General features: G+C 51.3%; 1 protein-coding gene across 1 annotated transcript; it reads right to left on the bottom strand.

Annotated features, from left to right (window-relative positions):
* Nucleotides 1-238: 238 nt before the first annotated feature.
* Nucleotides 239-15,380, bottom strand: LOC133248397 (DNA dC->dU-editing enzyme APOBEC-3-like). Its single transcript, XM_061418562.1, has 8 exons — nucleotides 15,231-15,380; nucleotides 13,535-13,700; nucleotides 9,811-10,090; nucleotides 9,512-9,626; nucleotides 2,983-3,139; nucleotides 1,801-2,068; nucleotides 1,437-1,552; nucleotides 239-700 (listed from the first exon to the last, which is right to left on the bottom strand). The coding sequence occupies exons 1-8, from the start codon at nucleotides 15,272-15,274 to the stop codon at nucleotides 689-691; spliced, it is 1,158 nt and encodes a 385-aa protein (XP_061274546.1). The 5' UTR covers nucleotides 15,275-15,380; the 3' UTR covers nucleotides 239-688.
* Between the last annotated feature and the right edge of the window lie 941 nt (nucleotides 15,381-16,321).

Genomic DNA, 16,321 nt, shown 5'->3' with positions numbered 1-16,321 from the left:
TCCCCAGTCAAGGCTGTGGTCAACTTCATGCAATAAAGTTTTACTTTGCTTATTAACAATATTTGGTTTATTGTTTTACTTGGCTGTGCCAGGTCATAGTTGTAACATATGGGGTCTTTTGGTTTCGGCTTGCAGGATCTTTAGTTGTGGCATGTGGGATCTCATTGTCCCCTGACCAGGGCTCAAACCCTGGCCCCTTGCATTCGGAGCAAGGAGTCTTAGCCACTGGACCACCAGGGAAGTCCTTATCTTATTTATTTAGGCAAATGTTAGATACAGAGAAGGAATAGAGCATAGTTGAATCACAAAATGATCCCACTATTCCAGACTCTACTAGGAATTCTAAAGCAAATTTTTCCTTAGAGCTGTAGCACTAAAGTTCTTTGTACTCATCGTTTAATGAAGGAAAGACTAATCCTTACGTAACCCTTTTAGAAAGTAAAGTTTTACAGACTTTCAAATTGTCTTTATTATTATTTTTTTCAATTAAAAAAAATTTTCCCACTTAGAAAACAGAAGAAAGATCTCTGGACTTGGGCAAGGGTCCGGCTTGCCTGTGGAGCTTGTTCCTCGATCCTGAGAGTCAGCAGTTCATGAAGCATTGGGATGCCCCAGGAACTGTCATCTTGAGTCACTCCGTAATGACAAAGGGATGAGAGTCTGATGCTCAAGCCTCTGAAGATCTTTTCTAAATTGGGGCCTGTTGAGAGAGGAATGAGAAAGCTTTGATTGGCAGGAAACTGTGAGGGAGGTAGGGGAGGAGAGGTGATGCTGAAAACGCAGGGACTAGAAATGCAAAGGAAAAGAACTGAGTCAAGTGCGCCCTGGAGGCCTGGAGGGAAACAGAGAGCTAAGGAGAATTTATTAAGGGGCTTCCCTGGTGGTCCAGTGATAAAGAGTCTGCATTCCAATGTAGGGGACTCAAGTTCGAACCCTGGTAGAGGAACTAATATCCCACATGCTGCAGGGCATCTAAGAGGCTGTGTGCCACAAAGAAGTGTCAGTCACTCGGTCGTGTCCGACTCTTTGTGGCCCCGTGGACTATAGTCTACAGTAGCCCGCCAGGCTCCTCTGTCCATGGACTTCTCCAGGCAAAAACATGGGAGTGGCTAGCCATTCCCTTCTCCAGGGGATCTTCCTGACCCAGGGATCACATCCAGATCTCCTGCATTGCAGGCAGATTCTTTACTATCTGAGCCATCAGGGAAGCCACAAAGAAGACCTGAAGCAAACAAACAAAAAGGATCTATCAAGAGAGACATGGAAGGAACTGCAAACGCCTGGGAGAGGGAGCCAAAAGGAGGTGTCATGAGAAAAGAGAAGGGAGTGGGGGGTGGGAGACAGCAAGCAGAGGACAGATGATAGAAGTGGGGAGGCTGAAGCTGGCGAGGGAGTCGGGGAGAGGCCGGGGACCTGCTTTGGGGCTGGCTTCTCACCGTTAGGATCCTCTGGAGCCTTCGTCTTATGCTCGCACTGTATTGCTCCAGCTTGTCCCAGGGCTGGAAGGGCCTTGACTGGTTGTCCACAAACTGTTCCCAGCAGTCTTCAAACTCTTGAGATATGAGAGAGAGAAGCAGAGTCAGGCCCTGAGGGCAGAGGAGCAGGTTTCCTCCTTCCTTCCCCCTTCTTTCTATTCCTGTCCCTGGAATTTCCCCTCCAGGTGGTATCACCCCTTGAGTCCCAACTGGGCCTGCGTCCTTCCTGCCCAGCCTCCCCTCTTCTCCCACTCCCACGCAGTGGCTTTCGCTCCTGGAACTTGCAGAACCTCCAGGGCACTGACAGCTCTGTCTCTCTTCCTACCTGTGTGGGTCATGACAGCCACTGAGATCCCAGCGTTCTGCAGATCCTGCAGCCCCATCTTAAATGACTTGATCCAGTGGAAGTACAGGCGGGAGGCAAAGATCTCCAGTTTCAGGTGGTTATTCCTGGTGATGAAATTGACCAGCTCATTGGCACAGTTCGGGCAAGGGCTCCATGTGATATAGCAGATGATTTTGTAGCTCTGGCTCGGGTTCAGATCCAGTGAGTTGATCTTGTCAATAAAGCGAATTTCTGCATGCCGCTGCTTCTGGAGAGGGTATAAGACAGAGAGCAGGAAGGGCTGGTTAGAAGGCAGAGGCCAGAGGTCACACATGGAGGGTGAAGTTGGGGATGAGGGGCTCTATCCTGTGAACTTTCTAGGATGTGAGCTTGCCTATACCACAAAGAAAGAACCTCCTTTTGTTCATTGTGTATTCCTTCACTCACTCACTCATCCATTAATTCCACACATCTGTATCTTGACCGGAATCTGATCAGGGTCCTTGTGGCCAGAGGAGACGGGTTGTAGACCAGACACCCCCAGGGCTTCGTAGTTATTTAGTCACTAAGTCGTGTCTAACTCTTTGTGACCCCATGGACTATAGCCTACCAGTCACCTCTGTCCATGGGATTTCCCAGGCAAGGATACTGGAGTGGGTTGCCATTCTCTTCTCCAGGGGATCTCCCCAACCCAGGGATCAAACCCGCATCTCCTGTATTGGCAGGTGGATTCTTTACCACTGAGCCACCAGGTAGAGTGTGAGCTGGTGTTTGGACACAATCAGGAGGTTGTCTGGAGATGTTTGAACCTGAGGGTAGTACCAAGGAGCAGGTCAGGGAGGAAGAGAGGAAGAACAGACAGGTAGAAAGATGAGCAGAAAGGCAGAAATGTGATGGAGATCTTGCAGGTGAGGTTAGGTGCTCAGTCCTTGGAAGAGCGCTTGGCTTCCCGGAGTGATGACTGAGCTGAGACCTGGAGGATGAGAAAACATGAACTTCTCAAAGAGGAGCAGGAAGACTTTGTGCTGGAAGGAAGGCCTTCTGTGGTGGCCTGGGATGGGGAAGAAGGTGGAGAGTTCCTGGGAAGCTGGGTTAACTCAGACTCTGCTGAGTCTCGCGATTTCCCCTGCATGGATGAGGTTAGCCCCTTCCGGCCCTGTACCCAGAGGACCCGTCTGGCACCTTGTTGCGGAAGCAGCCTCTGTCAAGCGTCAAGTCATTACGCTGCTTCAGCTGGTAGCACAGGTAGGTCTTCCTCCGGTAGTAAGGTGCTGGGACCCGGGGCTGGTTGCCAAACTGCTGCTTGAACAGAACTTCTCTTAGCAGATTCATCGTGTTTCTGTGCAACAAGGAAGGAGAAAATCCAAGATGCAGAGAGCGTTCTTTCTCTGTTGCCACCCTAGGCTGGGTTACATTCTGAACCCAATTCCTTGGGCTCGCCTGGGCCCTTAAGGGGAGGTATGGGAGGGTCTCTTCCTTCTTGGCTGACCAGGGGGACCGGGGAGGGAGACGGAAGAGGGTGAGTTCTCCCACCTCAGAGACCACCTCCCACCTCTGGCCTGAAAGAGACCCCCCCCCACTCCAGCCCACGCTAGAGGACACTGCAGGCAGGATGCCTGGGCTAGGGTAGGGCGGGGGCACCCCGAGAACTGAACACGGCATGTCCTTCCTCGGCTCTCACATCTTTGTCCTGAGCTCCAGACCCCTCTGTGTAGGTCCCACAAGCACCTCAATCCCATGTCTAATGTCAGAACCCTTTCTCTTTGGGGGATGGGGGGATGGAAGCTGGTGTTTGTCCGTTAACTCTTTGTGCTCCTGGCTGAGGTGTGTGTATCACACTTTAGTCTGTACAAAGAGCACAGAGGTACATGACCAGGAAAAACTGCTGTCACCAAGGGTGTGTTGCAACAGACACCTTTGGTGGAAGCACTCACTTAGCTTTTTCTCCCCCGCCCATTATGCTTGTACTCTGTAAAGTATTTCGTTTTGTACCTTGCTTTCCTTCATGTAATACATTGCAAAGTGGCCCAGCCCACGTGGAAATGCAGAACCATGAGGTTCTAGTATGTGAGCTTGCCCACAGCACAAGGAAAGAACCTCCTTCTTTCCTTCATTAGGTATTCCTTCACTCACTCACTCATCCATTAACCCCACACTCCTCAAGCATCCGTATCTTGATCAGAATCTGATCAGGGTGCCTGAGGCCAGAGGAGATGAGTTGTAGACCAGACACCCCCAGGGCTTCGTAGTTGTTTGGTCACTAAGTCGTATCTGACTCTTTGTGACCCCGTAGACTGTAGCCTGCCAGGCTCCTCTGTTCATGGGATTTCAAGAAATCCCATTTTTTTTCAATAAATGCTGCTGGCTCTGCACAAATTGAAGCAGGTGGATACAACCAGGAGCCTTCCTGCCAGACCCAGGGAGGTGCATGAGGGTACGCTCTGGCCAGAGCCCCACCACACGTGGACACCCAAGGCCAAGCAGATGCCAGCCTGAACAAGCTTGGGAGGCTTGATGGCCTCAGACCACCGTCCTTTTGGACTCTCCACCCACGGTAATGTCACTTGGCCTATCATCGCGTCAGACACAGGTGACCTCAGAGCATCGGAACTGGCACAGGAACCAAACCAAGGATACCCTCATAGCCCAGACCCCGGGTTGCAACACTCTGCCTACAAGGGTGGAAAAGCTCTGCCATATTTCCAGCTGACTCACTGAAATATCACCAGTTCCACCAATGAAAAACCATTTCTGGTATCTGTTATTCTAATTAGCAAAGCCACAGATTTCACCAGTGGAAACCTATCTCATCAATGGAAACCTAATATGCCTCGTGTTAATCAGTAAAACTTTAGGTGGATTTGGAGAACAACTGCTAAAGAGACCACCTCTGGACTGGGACCCTTCATTACCCACCACTGACCTCCCCTGAAGTTCATACTCCCGGTGAGGGGAACTGGAGGCCAGATCAGAAGGGAAATCCCATTTGCAGCACATCTAAGACAACCACTGCCCCATCTGCCCAGAGTCTTCCTGATTTTAGCCCTGAAGTCCCCGTGTTCTGGGAAACTCCCCAGTCCTGGGGACACCCAGACAACTCAAGGCTTAGACCCTTCACATTTCAGACGAGAGGACTTATCTTCATAGCACATATGTTGCACCTTGACCTTGACTAGCTAAAACTGTAGGTGTGACAGAAACAACCTTTAAGAAGTATTTAAAGATCAATTGAATTTTTCACACTTGGTAGTGTCTTCATGGGAAATGAGTTATCTTCTTATCTTGGAGAGTTTTCCCTCCACAGAGCAGAAATGAGAGTATTCTTTTGCAAAATTGTGCCTTTAAAATAAAGTTTTACAAAAATGCTTTTGTAGCTGACTCCAGACATTGTTTCAATCATCCTTGAACCTAAAGTCTAGGATTGAGGGTGCACAAAAAGCTTCAGGAAGACCTGGGGGCCATGTCTATGGGATATGGCCAGGGCCAGACACAGAGATGGCCAGGGACACAGACAGACAGGCTGTGGCAGAGGTGAGGCTGGGAGGCCTGAGGCAAGAGGAGGAACAGAAGTGGAGCCCTGCAGGGAAGGAGCCAGAGAGAGAACCCAGGGCTGGGAGTGGATGGTGGCAGAGCCTGAGGCTGAGAGGAGAACTGGCATCGATACCTGGTCCCCACAGCCTGGCTCCAGCCCCCTTGGCAGTCTCGGCTTGCCCTGGCACTGGGCGCTCTGGCTCCACCTCCCTCTCAGCAGGCTGCCCTTGGCCTTGGGAGAGTCCCTTATCTGAGAATGTTCCCCGACAGCTTTCTGAGTGGCAGATGCCCTTCTGGCCTGGGGAAGCTGAGGCGGGAGGTCCTAGGCTGGTTTTCTTTTTCTCCATCCTCTTCCTCCTCCCGGGCTCTTGACTTACCTGGTTCCGGGAGTCCAAACGCAAGCTCCTTGCCCAGGATGGCCTGACCCAGCCCAGCCCTCGGTCATAGACACTCCCAGGACCCCTGCTTTTAGGACAGTCCCTGATCTGAAAGCAACCTCCCAGCCATCTCAGCTGAGGCTCCACCCACTTCCTGTTTTGGCGCCAGGCGTGGGAGGGCCCCGGGGTGCTTTGATTCCTCCGGTTCAGACCCGCCTTCTCTGGGGCCCTCCCTCTTGGCAGAGCTCAGCCTCTGATGGATGGGCAGGACCGACATTACTGCAAAGGGGAAAGAGAAAGTAAAGATGCCAGCAAGAGGGATGGGCCAGACCCTGGCTGTAGAGAGCAGGACAGAGACTGCTCCCACTGGGGGAGGGGCAAGCTGATGCTCTCTCCACCCACCCCGGCTTGGTACTTTGTTGTCATTTAGTACCCTGGCAAGACTCTGGGCAGGATGGAAAAGGAGGGCTGGGGGTCAGCACTACAGATCTTCATCTCCAGCCCTGTGTTGGGCAGATCTGTGCACCATCAGCCACCCCAGCGCCCCGACAGCCTCAAGCAGGGAGGATCGTTATCCTGACATTTTAGATGAGGTCCTAGCACAGAGAGGCTAAGACAGTCTCTCGAGGTCACACAGCAAATAAATGAAAGAACTGGAAAGCTGTCCAGGCAGCCTGGCCTGGCTCCCTCCTCCCGCTTCCCCATTGTTCCATTAAAAAGAGTGGGTGGAGGGTGGGTACAAAAGAAAGGGTAAGCTGCCTGCTTACCTTGTCATGTCAAGACCTCCAGATGAAAAAGTAGCTCTGGGGAAAGGGGAAACCTAGGGAGGAGGTCTTAGAGCAGTCGCGGCCACGTCCGGTCCAGATTGCACACAGATGCAACTCCTAAGTTAACTTTTCCCAGCTTGTCATCTCACTGCTCTCGGACCCTGCACACACCCCCTTCTGCCCCACAGGCCCTGGTGTGGCCTCGGGGGTAACAAGACCTTGGGCAGGAAGTTAGAGGATCTATAAGAATGCTGTCCCCTTTACCTCCCTTTGTCCTAATGTCCAGGGTCACAGCCAATGGAAAAGTCTAGAATGATCTGGGTCCTTCTGGGAAGACTGATCAGATCTGCACACTGAAGTGTTGGTCAGACTCAGAGCTAAGTCACCCCTGGCCTGAGAAGCAGGAAGGGTGGACAAGAAGTCTGAAACCCTTTGCTGGCCTTTCCCTAATGACAGCAATCCTCCAGCCCCGGCCCTAGAAATCCCCGTGAGCTGCCGGGGATGGGCCGAGATGCAGGCGTGCCAGGAGCGGGGCATTTTGAGCTGGCCACTGGGACCCTTTCAATGCTGGAGACAATCAGGACGTGTGTCATCCACAGCTGTGTCCATCTGTGCCTCCCTCCTTGAAGGAAACACCAAGAGGGAGGGCATCGAGGCAGATGAGCTGAAGCAGCCAGGGACCCCCCGGGACTCTGCTCAGGACCCCCAGGCAGCAGTGCAAACAAGAGGGGAGAGCAAACGGACAAGCATCTGCTGCCACTGACAATTCATGCCAGATGCCAAGAGGAGTGGGACCCCCGACCTTCTCCACGAGGACTTTATGACAGATTCCAAACCAACAGCTTCCTACTTGCCGGTCCTTCCTGTGCCTCTGGTGGCCCAGAAACCCAGCTCATCAGGAGCTTACTCTCTTTACCCCTTGCCATCGTTCCCGCCACCCTTTCTGGAATCTCCACCGAGTTCCTCCTCCTCTGTCCGTTTATGTGGCTGCTGGCTCTGCAATCACAGGGCCAGACACTCACGTTCTGATCTACCTTGAGCAGCCGAGCTGTGGTCTCTGACCTGACTCCTGGAGGCCCTTCCACTTTCTGTTCTGCTTTTGGGAAAATTTCTGATCATCTCAATCCTCAAGTGCCCAATCCTACCTTTTCCCCTAAAGGCCTATTTAAATGTAAACTTAACCATTAACTACCCCCCGCCCCCACTCACTCTCCATCACCATCCTCAGCGCTTCATCGCTGGCAGCAATGTGGGAATGGGACCAGGAATGAGCAGAGTGAGCTCGGACTGTGATGATGTCAGAGTGATGGTGGGGTGAGGGTGGGGTTGTGGGGGCACCAAGGTCTAGAATGGAAGCAGACGAGTCAGGGTCAAGGGGTGGGGCATAACCTGGAGAGAGACACACAGGACCAGGATCCTGCTGTCACTGCGCCCGCTCAGCTCAGAGATGCCCTTGGTCATTGTAGGGGCTGAACTGTGAGCTCCAAATCCATATTCTGAAGTCCCCACTCCGTAACTGAGATAGGACCTTGAAGGCAGTGATTGAATTAAGAGCAAGCTCTTAGGGCTGGGGTCCCCAGCCTCCGGGCCATGGACTGGCACCTGTCTGTGGTCTGTTAGAAAGGGTCTGCACAGCAGGAAGTGAGCGGTGGGCAAGTGAGCAAAGCTTTATCTGTATTTACAACCGCTTCCCATCGCTCACGTTACTGCCTGAGCTCTGCCTCCCATCAGGTCAGGGGCAGCATTAGATTCTCATGGAAGCACAAATAGGGCTTCCCAGATGGCATTAGTGGTAAAGAACCCGCCTGCCAATGCAGGAGCCAGAAGAGACTCGGGTTCAATCCCTGGGTCAGGAAGATCTCCTGCAGGAGGGCTTGGCAATCCACTCCAGTATTCTTGCCTGGAGAATGCTATGGACAGAGGAGCTCGGCGGGCTACAGTCCATGGGGTGGCAAAGAATTGGAAATGACTGAAGCCACTTAGCTCGCACATACAGGAGTGTAAACCCTACTGTGGACTGTGCAATCAAGGGACCTAGGTTGCATGCTCTTTGTGAGAATCATCCCCAAAGCATCCTCTTCTCAACCCTCCGGTCCGTGGAAAAACATTGTCTTCCATGAAACTGGTTCCTGGTGCCAAAAAGGTTGGGGACCACTGTCTTAGGGTGACTCTTACTCCAATCTGACTGATGTCCTTGTGTGTGCTAAGTTGCTTCAGTCGTGTCCGACTCTTTACAACCCAGTGGTCTGTAGCCTGCCGGGCTCCTCTGGCCAGAGGATTCTTTAGGCAAGAATACTGGAATGGGTTGCCATGCCCTTCTCCAGGGGATCTTCCTGACCCAGGGATTGAACCTGCATCTCCAACGTCTCCTGCATTGGCAGGCAGGTTCTTTACCACTAGCGCCAGCTGGGAAGCCCCAATGTCCTTATAAGCAGAGGAGATTGGGACACACAGAGGGACACCAGGGGCTCCCCAGAGGTCACGCACAGAAGAAAGGCCATCTGAGGACACAGCAAGAAGGCAGCCACCTGTGGCCAAGGAGAGAGGCCGCAGGAAAACCCAGCCTGCCATCACCTTGGTCTTGGACTTCTAGCCTCCATGACAGTGAGAAAAATTAATGCGTCTTGTTAAGTCACCAGAGTGACTTAACAAGTCTGCGGAGTTTTGTTGCTGACGCCCTAGCGAACGAATACAGTCACTCCCATCAGGAATCCTCGTTCTCTGATTAGTCAAGTCAGTCTTCAAGGTTGTTTTTCAAATCTCATTTTCACACGTATGCATGTTCATACCCACTTATGTTCAGTTCAGTAACAAGGTTGGGTCAGCGCGTGAGATGGGAGGAGGCGGGGGCCCCCTTGCTGGGGGAGAGGGAGACGCTGGGGGAAGAAAGGAGAGAGGACTGAGGAAAGGTTCAAGGGCAGGGGCCCGGCAGGACCGGGGCGGGGGGAAGAGGAGGCTGAGAAGGGAGGTAACAGTGGGCGGAGGTGAGGGGGAGGCCGTGGGTCGGGGTAAAGGGGAGGCTAAAGAAGCCCTCACCCGAGAATGTCCTCAAGCTCTTCAACCAGCCGCTGATAATTTCTGTATAGTTTCTTCCAAGGCCTGAAGGGCCTTCTCTGACTGTATACAAACTTTTTCCAACAGTATTTGAATTCTGAGATAAAGAGGAAAGCAGAGCTGTCAGAACTGGGCCTGTCCTCTGCTGACCCTCTCCCTGTGCCCTGGGCCCTCCTCCCCGCTCCCCAGGCTCCCCTCCCACTCCCCTCTTTCTCGGGAGGTATTCTAGGTGCCCCCCCATACCTCCCCTCGCCCAGCCCCCCAGCCCCCTCTGCTCTCACCTTGGTAGGACATAATGTCCACATGGGCTCCCTGGTCGCTCAGCCTGAGCAGCCCCTGCCTGGACCCCTCCTCCTGGAATTTGTAGAGACGGGCGGTGAAGATGCTCAGCGTCACATTCTGGTGCCTCCCCAGGAAGTCAGCCACCTCCTTCGCACACTTCATGCAGGGGCTCCATGACATGAACCAGGTGATGTGGTAACGCTCGTTAGGGCGCAGCTTCTCGGCGTGGAACCAAGACAGGAAGCGGAGTTCGGTGTGGCAGAGAGTCCCACCATAGACCTGGGAGAGACGGAGGAGGAAAGCACGGTTGTTCTTGGCGGCAGAGCAGGCCGTGCGGGTGGCAGCAGGAGGAGGAGTCAGGGGCTGGTGTCCCAGAGGCAGGTGGCTTACTAGTTATCCCTTCTTTCCATCTGTCCCCTCCCTTCTTTTCTTCCTTTTGTCCCTTCCCACAGTCACCCACTCATCCATTCATTCCAATATCCATCCTCTCAAGCATTCATTCTACAAGTATCCTGAGTCCGGCTTCGTGCCATGCCCTCTGGGGTCCAGGTTGGTTCCCTGGGTGCTGTCTGCTAGGAGGCTCACAGAGCTGCCCAGCACCTCAGGGAACCCACCAGCCACACACCTCTACAGAGCATCTGACGTGTGGCTCGAGTGAAGGGAGTTGTGTGGCAGGTGTGAAAATACACAGTTAAGGGATTTCCCTGGTGGTCCAGTGGCTAAGACTCCACGCTCTGAATGCAGGGGACCGGGGTTCGATCCCTGGTCAGGGAACTAGACCCCACAGGCAGCAACTAAAACAGATCCTGTATGCTGCCTGGAGCAGCCAAATAAATAAATGTTAAAAATAAAAAACACAGTTCGTTTCAGTGACTTAGTATGAACAAAAAAGAATGCAAACTATCTCATGAAGTTTTATATTAGTTATGCATTATAAAATTCATATAAGTATATAGCTTAGATACACAGACAATTCTCTTATCTGAGGGCTGCTCATCTGTGGATTCAACCAACCACCTATTGAAATTATTCAGAAAAGGAAATTCCAGAAAGTTTCAAAAGACAAAACTTGAATTTGCCCGGCTGGCAACAATTTACATAACATCTTGTTCATTCGCTAAGTTGTGTCTGACTCTTTATGACCCCATGGACTACAGTACTCCAGGCTTCCCTGTCCTTCACCATCTCCTGGAGTTTGCTCAGACTCATGTCTATTGTGTTGATGATGCCATCCAACCATCTCATCCTCTATTGTCCCCTTCTCCTCCTGCCCTCAATCTTTCTCAGCATCAGGGTCTTTTCCAGTGAGTTGGCTCTTTGCATCAGGTAGCCAAAGTATTGGAGCTTCAGCATCAGCCTCAGTCCTTCCAATGAATATTCAGGCTTGATTTCCTTTAGGAATAACTGGTTGGATCTCCTTGCAGTCCAAGGGACTCGCAAGAGTCTTCTCCAGCACAATTCGAAATCATCAGTTCTTTGGTGCTCAGCCTTTTTTATAATCCAGCTCTCACATCCGTACATGACTACTGAAAAAAACCATAGCTTTGACTATATGGACCTTTGTTAGCAAAGAGATGTCTGCTTTTTAATACACTATCTAGGCTTGTCATATGCTTTCTTCCAAGCAGCAAGCATCTTTTAATTTCCTGGCTGCAGTCGCCATCCACATTGGTTTGGGAGCCCAGGAAAATAAAACCTGTCACTGTTTCCACTTTTTCCCCATCTATTTGCCATCAACTGATGGGACTGGATGCCATGATCTTAGTTTTTTGAAAGTTGAGTTTTAAGCCAGCTTTTTCACTCTCCTCTTTCACTTACATAGACACTGCATTTACAAATGTTTATGTAGCATTTACATTGTATCAGATATCACAAGTAAGCTAGAGATGATCTAAAGTATATGGGAGAATGTGGGTAGGTTATATGCAAATGCTATGCCATCTTACATATGGAATTCAGTATCCACAGATTTTGGTGTTAGCAGGGTTCTTGGAACCAACCTCCCGCTCCATACAGAGGGATGACTGCATTGCCCAATACCTTATCAATATTAATTTCATCGGTTTCTCTTAATCTTTTGAATACTGGGTAGTAGAAAAAGTCAGATGACACGTATGACTCGGATTATATTTTGATGGGGTAATATTGCTACAGCGCACACTCCTACCCAACCCAGCCCATGAGAGCTGCCTTCCCCAGGTAGGTTCTGAAAAGGCTGCAGGCAGGTGGGGGACATTTTGCAGGAGTGGTGAGATGCTGCCCCAGGAGCCGCAGGGCAGTGGACTTATTAGGCACTGCTGATGCTGCAGTGGTCATCCAGGAGACCTGGCCACGTGCTCACCAGCTGGGGGACAGGCAGAATGAAGGTTGTGGGTCTCCCCTGTGAGATCCCAAGCCCTAGGCACAGAAGTGGAATGGGTGTGGCAGGTGAGGACCCAACTAGCAGAGCAGCTACTAGGGTCTGATCGGCACTGGAACACAATAGACCAGACTTCCTAAACACATCCTTGTTGTTAAGTCACTGAGTCGTCTCCGACTCTTTTGTGACTCCATGGACTGTAGCCCACCAGGCTCCTCTGTCCATGGGATTTCCCAGGCAAGAACACTGGAGTGGGTTGCCATTCCCTTCTCCAGGGGATCTTCCTGACTCAGGGATGGAACCCATATCTCTTGCATCTCCTCCACTGGCAGGTGGATTCTTTACCACCAAGCCACCAGGGAAGCCCACATGCTTTCCTCCGAAGCTAAAGGCCAAGCTTGATGACAACTCAGAGACCCACCACCAGCAGACTCTAAACAAAGCCTGGTGGGATGTCAACTGCCATCTTGTATGAGGTTCCAGGAGCGTCAAGTAGAAACTTCACAGGCCAAGGACTTAGGAAAATGTATGGGAAGACACGGAATTCCCTGACAGCCCCCAAATGGCATAGGACTGATTACAATTTTTTCCACTATATCAACTTGCTTATGAACCTTTGTAATACCTGTGATGGAGGGACAGCATCTGGGGGCTAAAATTTCATCCCGTTTTTGAAACAGGAACTAGATTTGAACGATTACCCTGCAAAGACATTGGACACTATCACTGCTGTGCGTGTGCGCTCAGTCGTGTCCAGCTCTTTGCAATCCCGAGGACTGTAGCCTACCAGGCTCCTCTGTCCATGCACTTTTCCAGGCAAGAATACTGGAGTGGGCTGCCATTTCCTTCTCCAGGTGATCTTCCCGACCCCGGGAAAGAACCCGTTTGTCCCGCATCTTCTGCACTGCAGGCAAATTCTTTACTGCTTGAGCCATCCAGGAAGCCCCATCACTGCTATATCTGCATTCTTTTATTTATCTAGGCCCCACCAAACTGCTTGCGGGATCTTAGTTTTCCATGCCCCCACTGGGAGCACCGAGTCTTCACCACTGGACTGCCAGGGAAGTCCCTATAACTGCATTTTTTATAAAAACTGGACGCACTGCAAAAGGAATTTTCCTAGTATCTGACATAACACAGTCGGAAAACCAGTGAATGGCAGTTGTAATTATATCCCCCAGTCATAACTTTGGGAAAACAACTTGTGCAAGGATCCTAAAAGGGCAGTTTGCCATCCACTCCCTGCTCCCGGGCTTTTCCTCCCCTGGCAGGACACAATGCCGGCAGCACGTGAAATCTGAGCTGCCCGCACTGCAATTCTAAGGCACCAAATAAATGCGATGAGAGTTTCCTGGGGCCTGTACCTGGTTATGAAAGACCCCCCAGTCGAAGGAGGCACGTGAGTGGTATTTCCTTCTTTCCACCTTGTAGCAGATATAGCAGCAGTTCCTCCTGTTGGCATAGAGTAGGTTGCGAAACTGGAAGTAGAAGGTTTCAGGATCTAACCGTGCCATGTGTTCGCTGGAGTCTCTGGAGCGAAAGAGAGAAAAGAGAAAATGCAGAGAACGCCCCCCTCCACCCCGACCCGGGCATTTCTCCCAGCTGTGTGTGTATCCTGAGCACAACGCCCTGGCTGCTCTCGGTGCTCTGCTTCCCAGCAACCCTCCTGGGCCTTGGGAATTTCCTGCTGCCTTTGGCAGACAGGAAGACTGGGGAAGAGAAGACGGTGCTGGGTCAGCAGGGTGGGTGACGTCTCCCCCTAGGGCCCAGGCTCTGCTCTTTCCTGTAGCACCCTAATCCCCACTCCAGTTTTTCTGCCTAACATTAGTAAAACATAAAAAATAATAAAAACCTCTCCACTACAAAATAATATCCTTTGACATTTCAGTTCCATTCATTCCTGACTTTTCACTTGTGCATTTGTTTGCTTGTGTTAATTTTTATTGGAGTAAAGTTATTTTATAATGTCGTGTTAGTTTCTACGGTCGGGCAAAGTAAATCAGCTATACACAAACACGCATCCCTTCTTTTTTGGATTTCCTTCCCATTTAGGTCATCACAGAGCACCGAGTGGCGTTCCCTGAGCTATACAGTCCGTTCTCATTAGTTATCTATTTTATACATGATATCAATAGTTGTTTCAGTTTTTCAACGAGATTAACACCTAAATTCACCGGTTCAGGCTACTGTTTCAAGTGTTTTCTGTATCTGAACTCATTGACTCCTCCCCCAAATCCCAGGGGAACCAAGCCCATTTTATAGAGGAGGGAGCAGGGACACAGCGGGGGCAAGTAGCCCACCCAAGTCACACAGCAGTAAGTGATGGAGCCGGGCCCCAACCAGACGAGGCCATCTCCAGCTGTGCCATCTGTGACCTTGCAGCCGTGTGAAGCCTTGGATGTGGCTTTCTTTCCTACTCACTTTTAAAACAGGAGCACTTCCCCTGATCTTTCCTCGATTCTAGACCCGTGGTACAGTTATAAATGTTAAGCGTGGTCACCTAAGGTGTGGCCAGGTTGTAAACCATTTAATGGTTTTACTTAAACCAATGGTTGTAAATAAAACCATTTATTTTTCTGCTCAGAGCTGAGGTACCCTCGGAAGAGGGGATGTCTCTACTTGCCTTAGAGAAGTATTCTCACACTGTGCTTACAGTGGTCTAAACAGTAGAGAAAATGGATCGGAGTGCTGTAAACAGTCCACCAGCTGCTTCAGCCATCCTTTGGCCAAATTCTAAGTGTTCATAGAGGGTGCAGCCCAGCACAGGTGGGAAAAGAACTGGCCCACAGCATTTCAGACTGAGAGCTGGGCCAGAGGACCCTCAGAGAGACGTGGAGGTGTGGGAGGGGCCAGTTCAGAAGCAAGAGTGGGCGCCCCCTCCCCAGAACAGGGCAAAGACTCCAAGTGGGAGAGGGTCCTTTCAGAAAAGGTGCCAGAGGGGGAAAAAGAACGGGGCTGGAGCTGCAGAGACTTCAGGGAGAAGGAGGCTGAGGGATGAGACACAGCCCTAGAGACCTCGGGAGAGGGGGCCCAGTAGACAGAGCGGGCGGGCAGCAGTACCTGGTCCAGGGCATCTGGCTGTAGCGTCGGTAGGCTGGTTGCATCCCTGGCCTTTGTCTTGAGTGCAGGGGCTCCACTTGCTCTCTCAGGACTCTCGGGTAGAAAAACCCCTTATCTATGAGTGACCTCCCAGGCCGGCTCTGCGGAAGCCTGCCCTCCTTCCTGGTTTGGCACGGGGGTGGGAGGAGGGCCCCGGGTGGGAGGGCCCCCGGGGTGCTTTGCTTCCTCAGGCTCAGACCCACCTTCCCCTGGGCCCTCCCTCTTGGCTGAGCTCAGCCTCTGATGGGGCCAGGCCCCTCCATGGGGTAGGACCTGACGTTACTGCAAAGGGAAAGAGAAAGTAAAGATGCCCAAGAGGGGGATGGGCCAGACCCTGGCTAAAGAGAGCAGACCGCAGCCGATCCCACTGGGGGAGGGCAGACTGGATCCCTCTCCACCCTATCCACTCACCCAGCCCAAATCTGCGCCTAGCTCTACACCTGCCTGTTGAATGAATGGACGCCATGAGGGAGTGTGGCCCTTATGAGGTAGGAGACAGGTGGGCTCCAGGTTGGAAATCTACAATAAGCCACCCTTCTGCTTGCATTTCTTGAGATAAGAGATAGGTGGGCTCCAGTTAAGGAATTTACAGGGTTAGTAGCCAGTCTTTGTCTCTTATCTCTAGGGAATAATCACGGCAAAGACAATGAAAGGAAAAAACCCTGTCTGACAGAGGAGACCCTACAAACGCGCAGAAACTCTCCTTGGAGTCAAGAAATAAAGTAGAAAATTATTAGTTGCCTTGAAGAAGGAATTCATAGGGCCTGGACTCCATCTTAGGCCTGTTCATGCTGATCATGCTCGCCTACCTTTCCAATGGACTCTGAACTCTGTGTTTAGTGCCTATGAAAACAACAGAAGGATAAGACCCCTCCAGACAGGGGAACCTTGAAGATCGTATCTAGGTTACTCATCGCCTAAGAGAAAACATACACTAATCACCCCTTCCTCGAGACAGGCCATAAGTTTTTCTGTATCTATCGGAGTATAACCTCGGGTTTATTGATTATTGGCTAACTGTTTGACTGTTTGAGCACATGAGCACATAGCAC

Source organism: Bos javanicus, chromosome 5 (genome assembly GCF_032452875.1).
Source record: "Bos javanicus breed banteng chromosome 5, ARS-OSU_banteng_1.0, whole genome shotgun sequence".
Lineage (NCBI taxonomy): Eukaryota > Metazoa > Chordata > Mammalia > Artiodactyla > Bovidae > Bos > Bos javanicus.
This window is presented reverse-complemented; position numbering and strand designations above follow the sequence as displayed.

What these genes read in the sequence shown, in the direction of transcription:
- LOC133248397 (XM_061418562.1), bottom strand. Translation starts at nt 15,274, where the DNA reads ATGCAACCAGCCTACCGACGCTACAGCCAGATGCCCTGGACCAG. An exon ending in GGGGGGTCTTTCATAACCAG is followed by an intron (nt 10,091 to 13,534) that starts GTACAGGCCCCA and finishes CGTCTCTCCCAG; the next exon opens with GTCTATGGTGGGACTCTCTG. An exon ending in GAGGCTGCTTCCGCAACAAG is followed by an intron (nt 2,069 to 2,982) that starts GTGCCAGACGGG and finishes TACCCTCTCCAG; the next exon opens with AAGCAGCGGCATGCAGAAAT.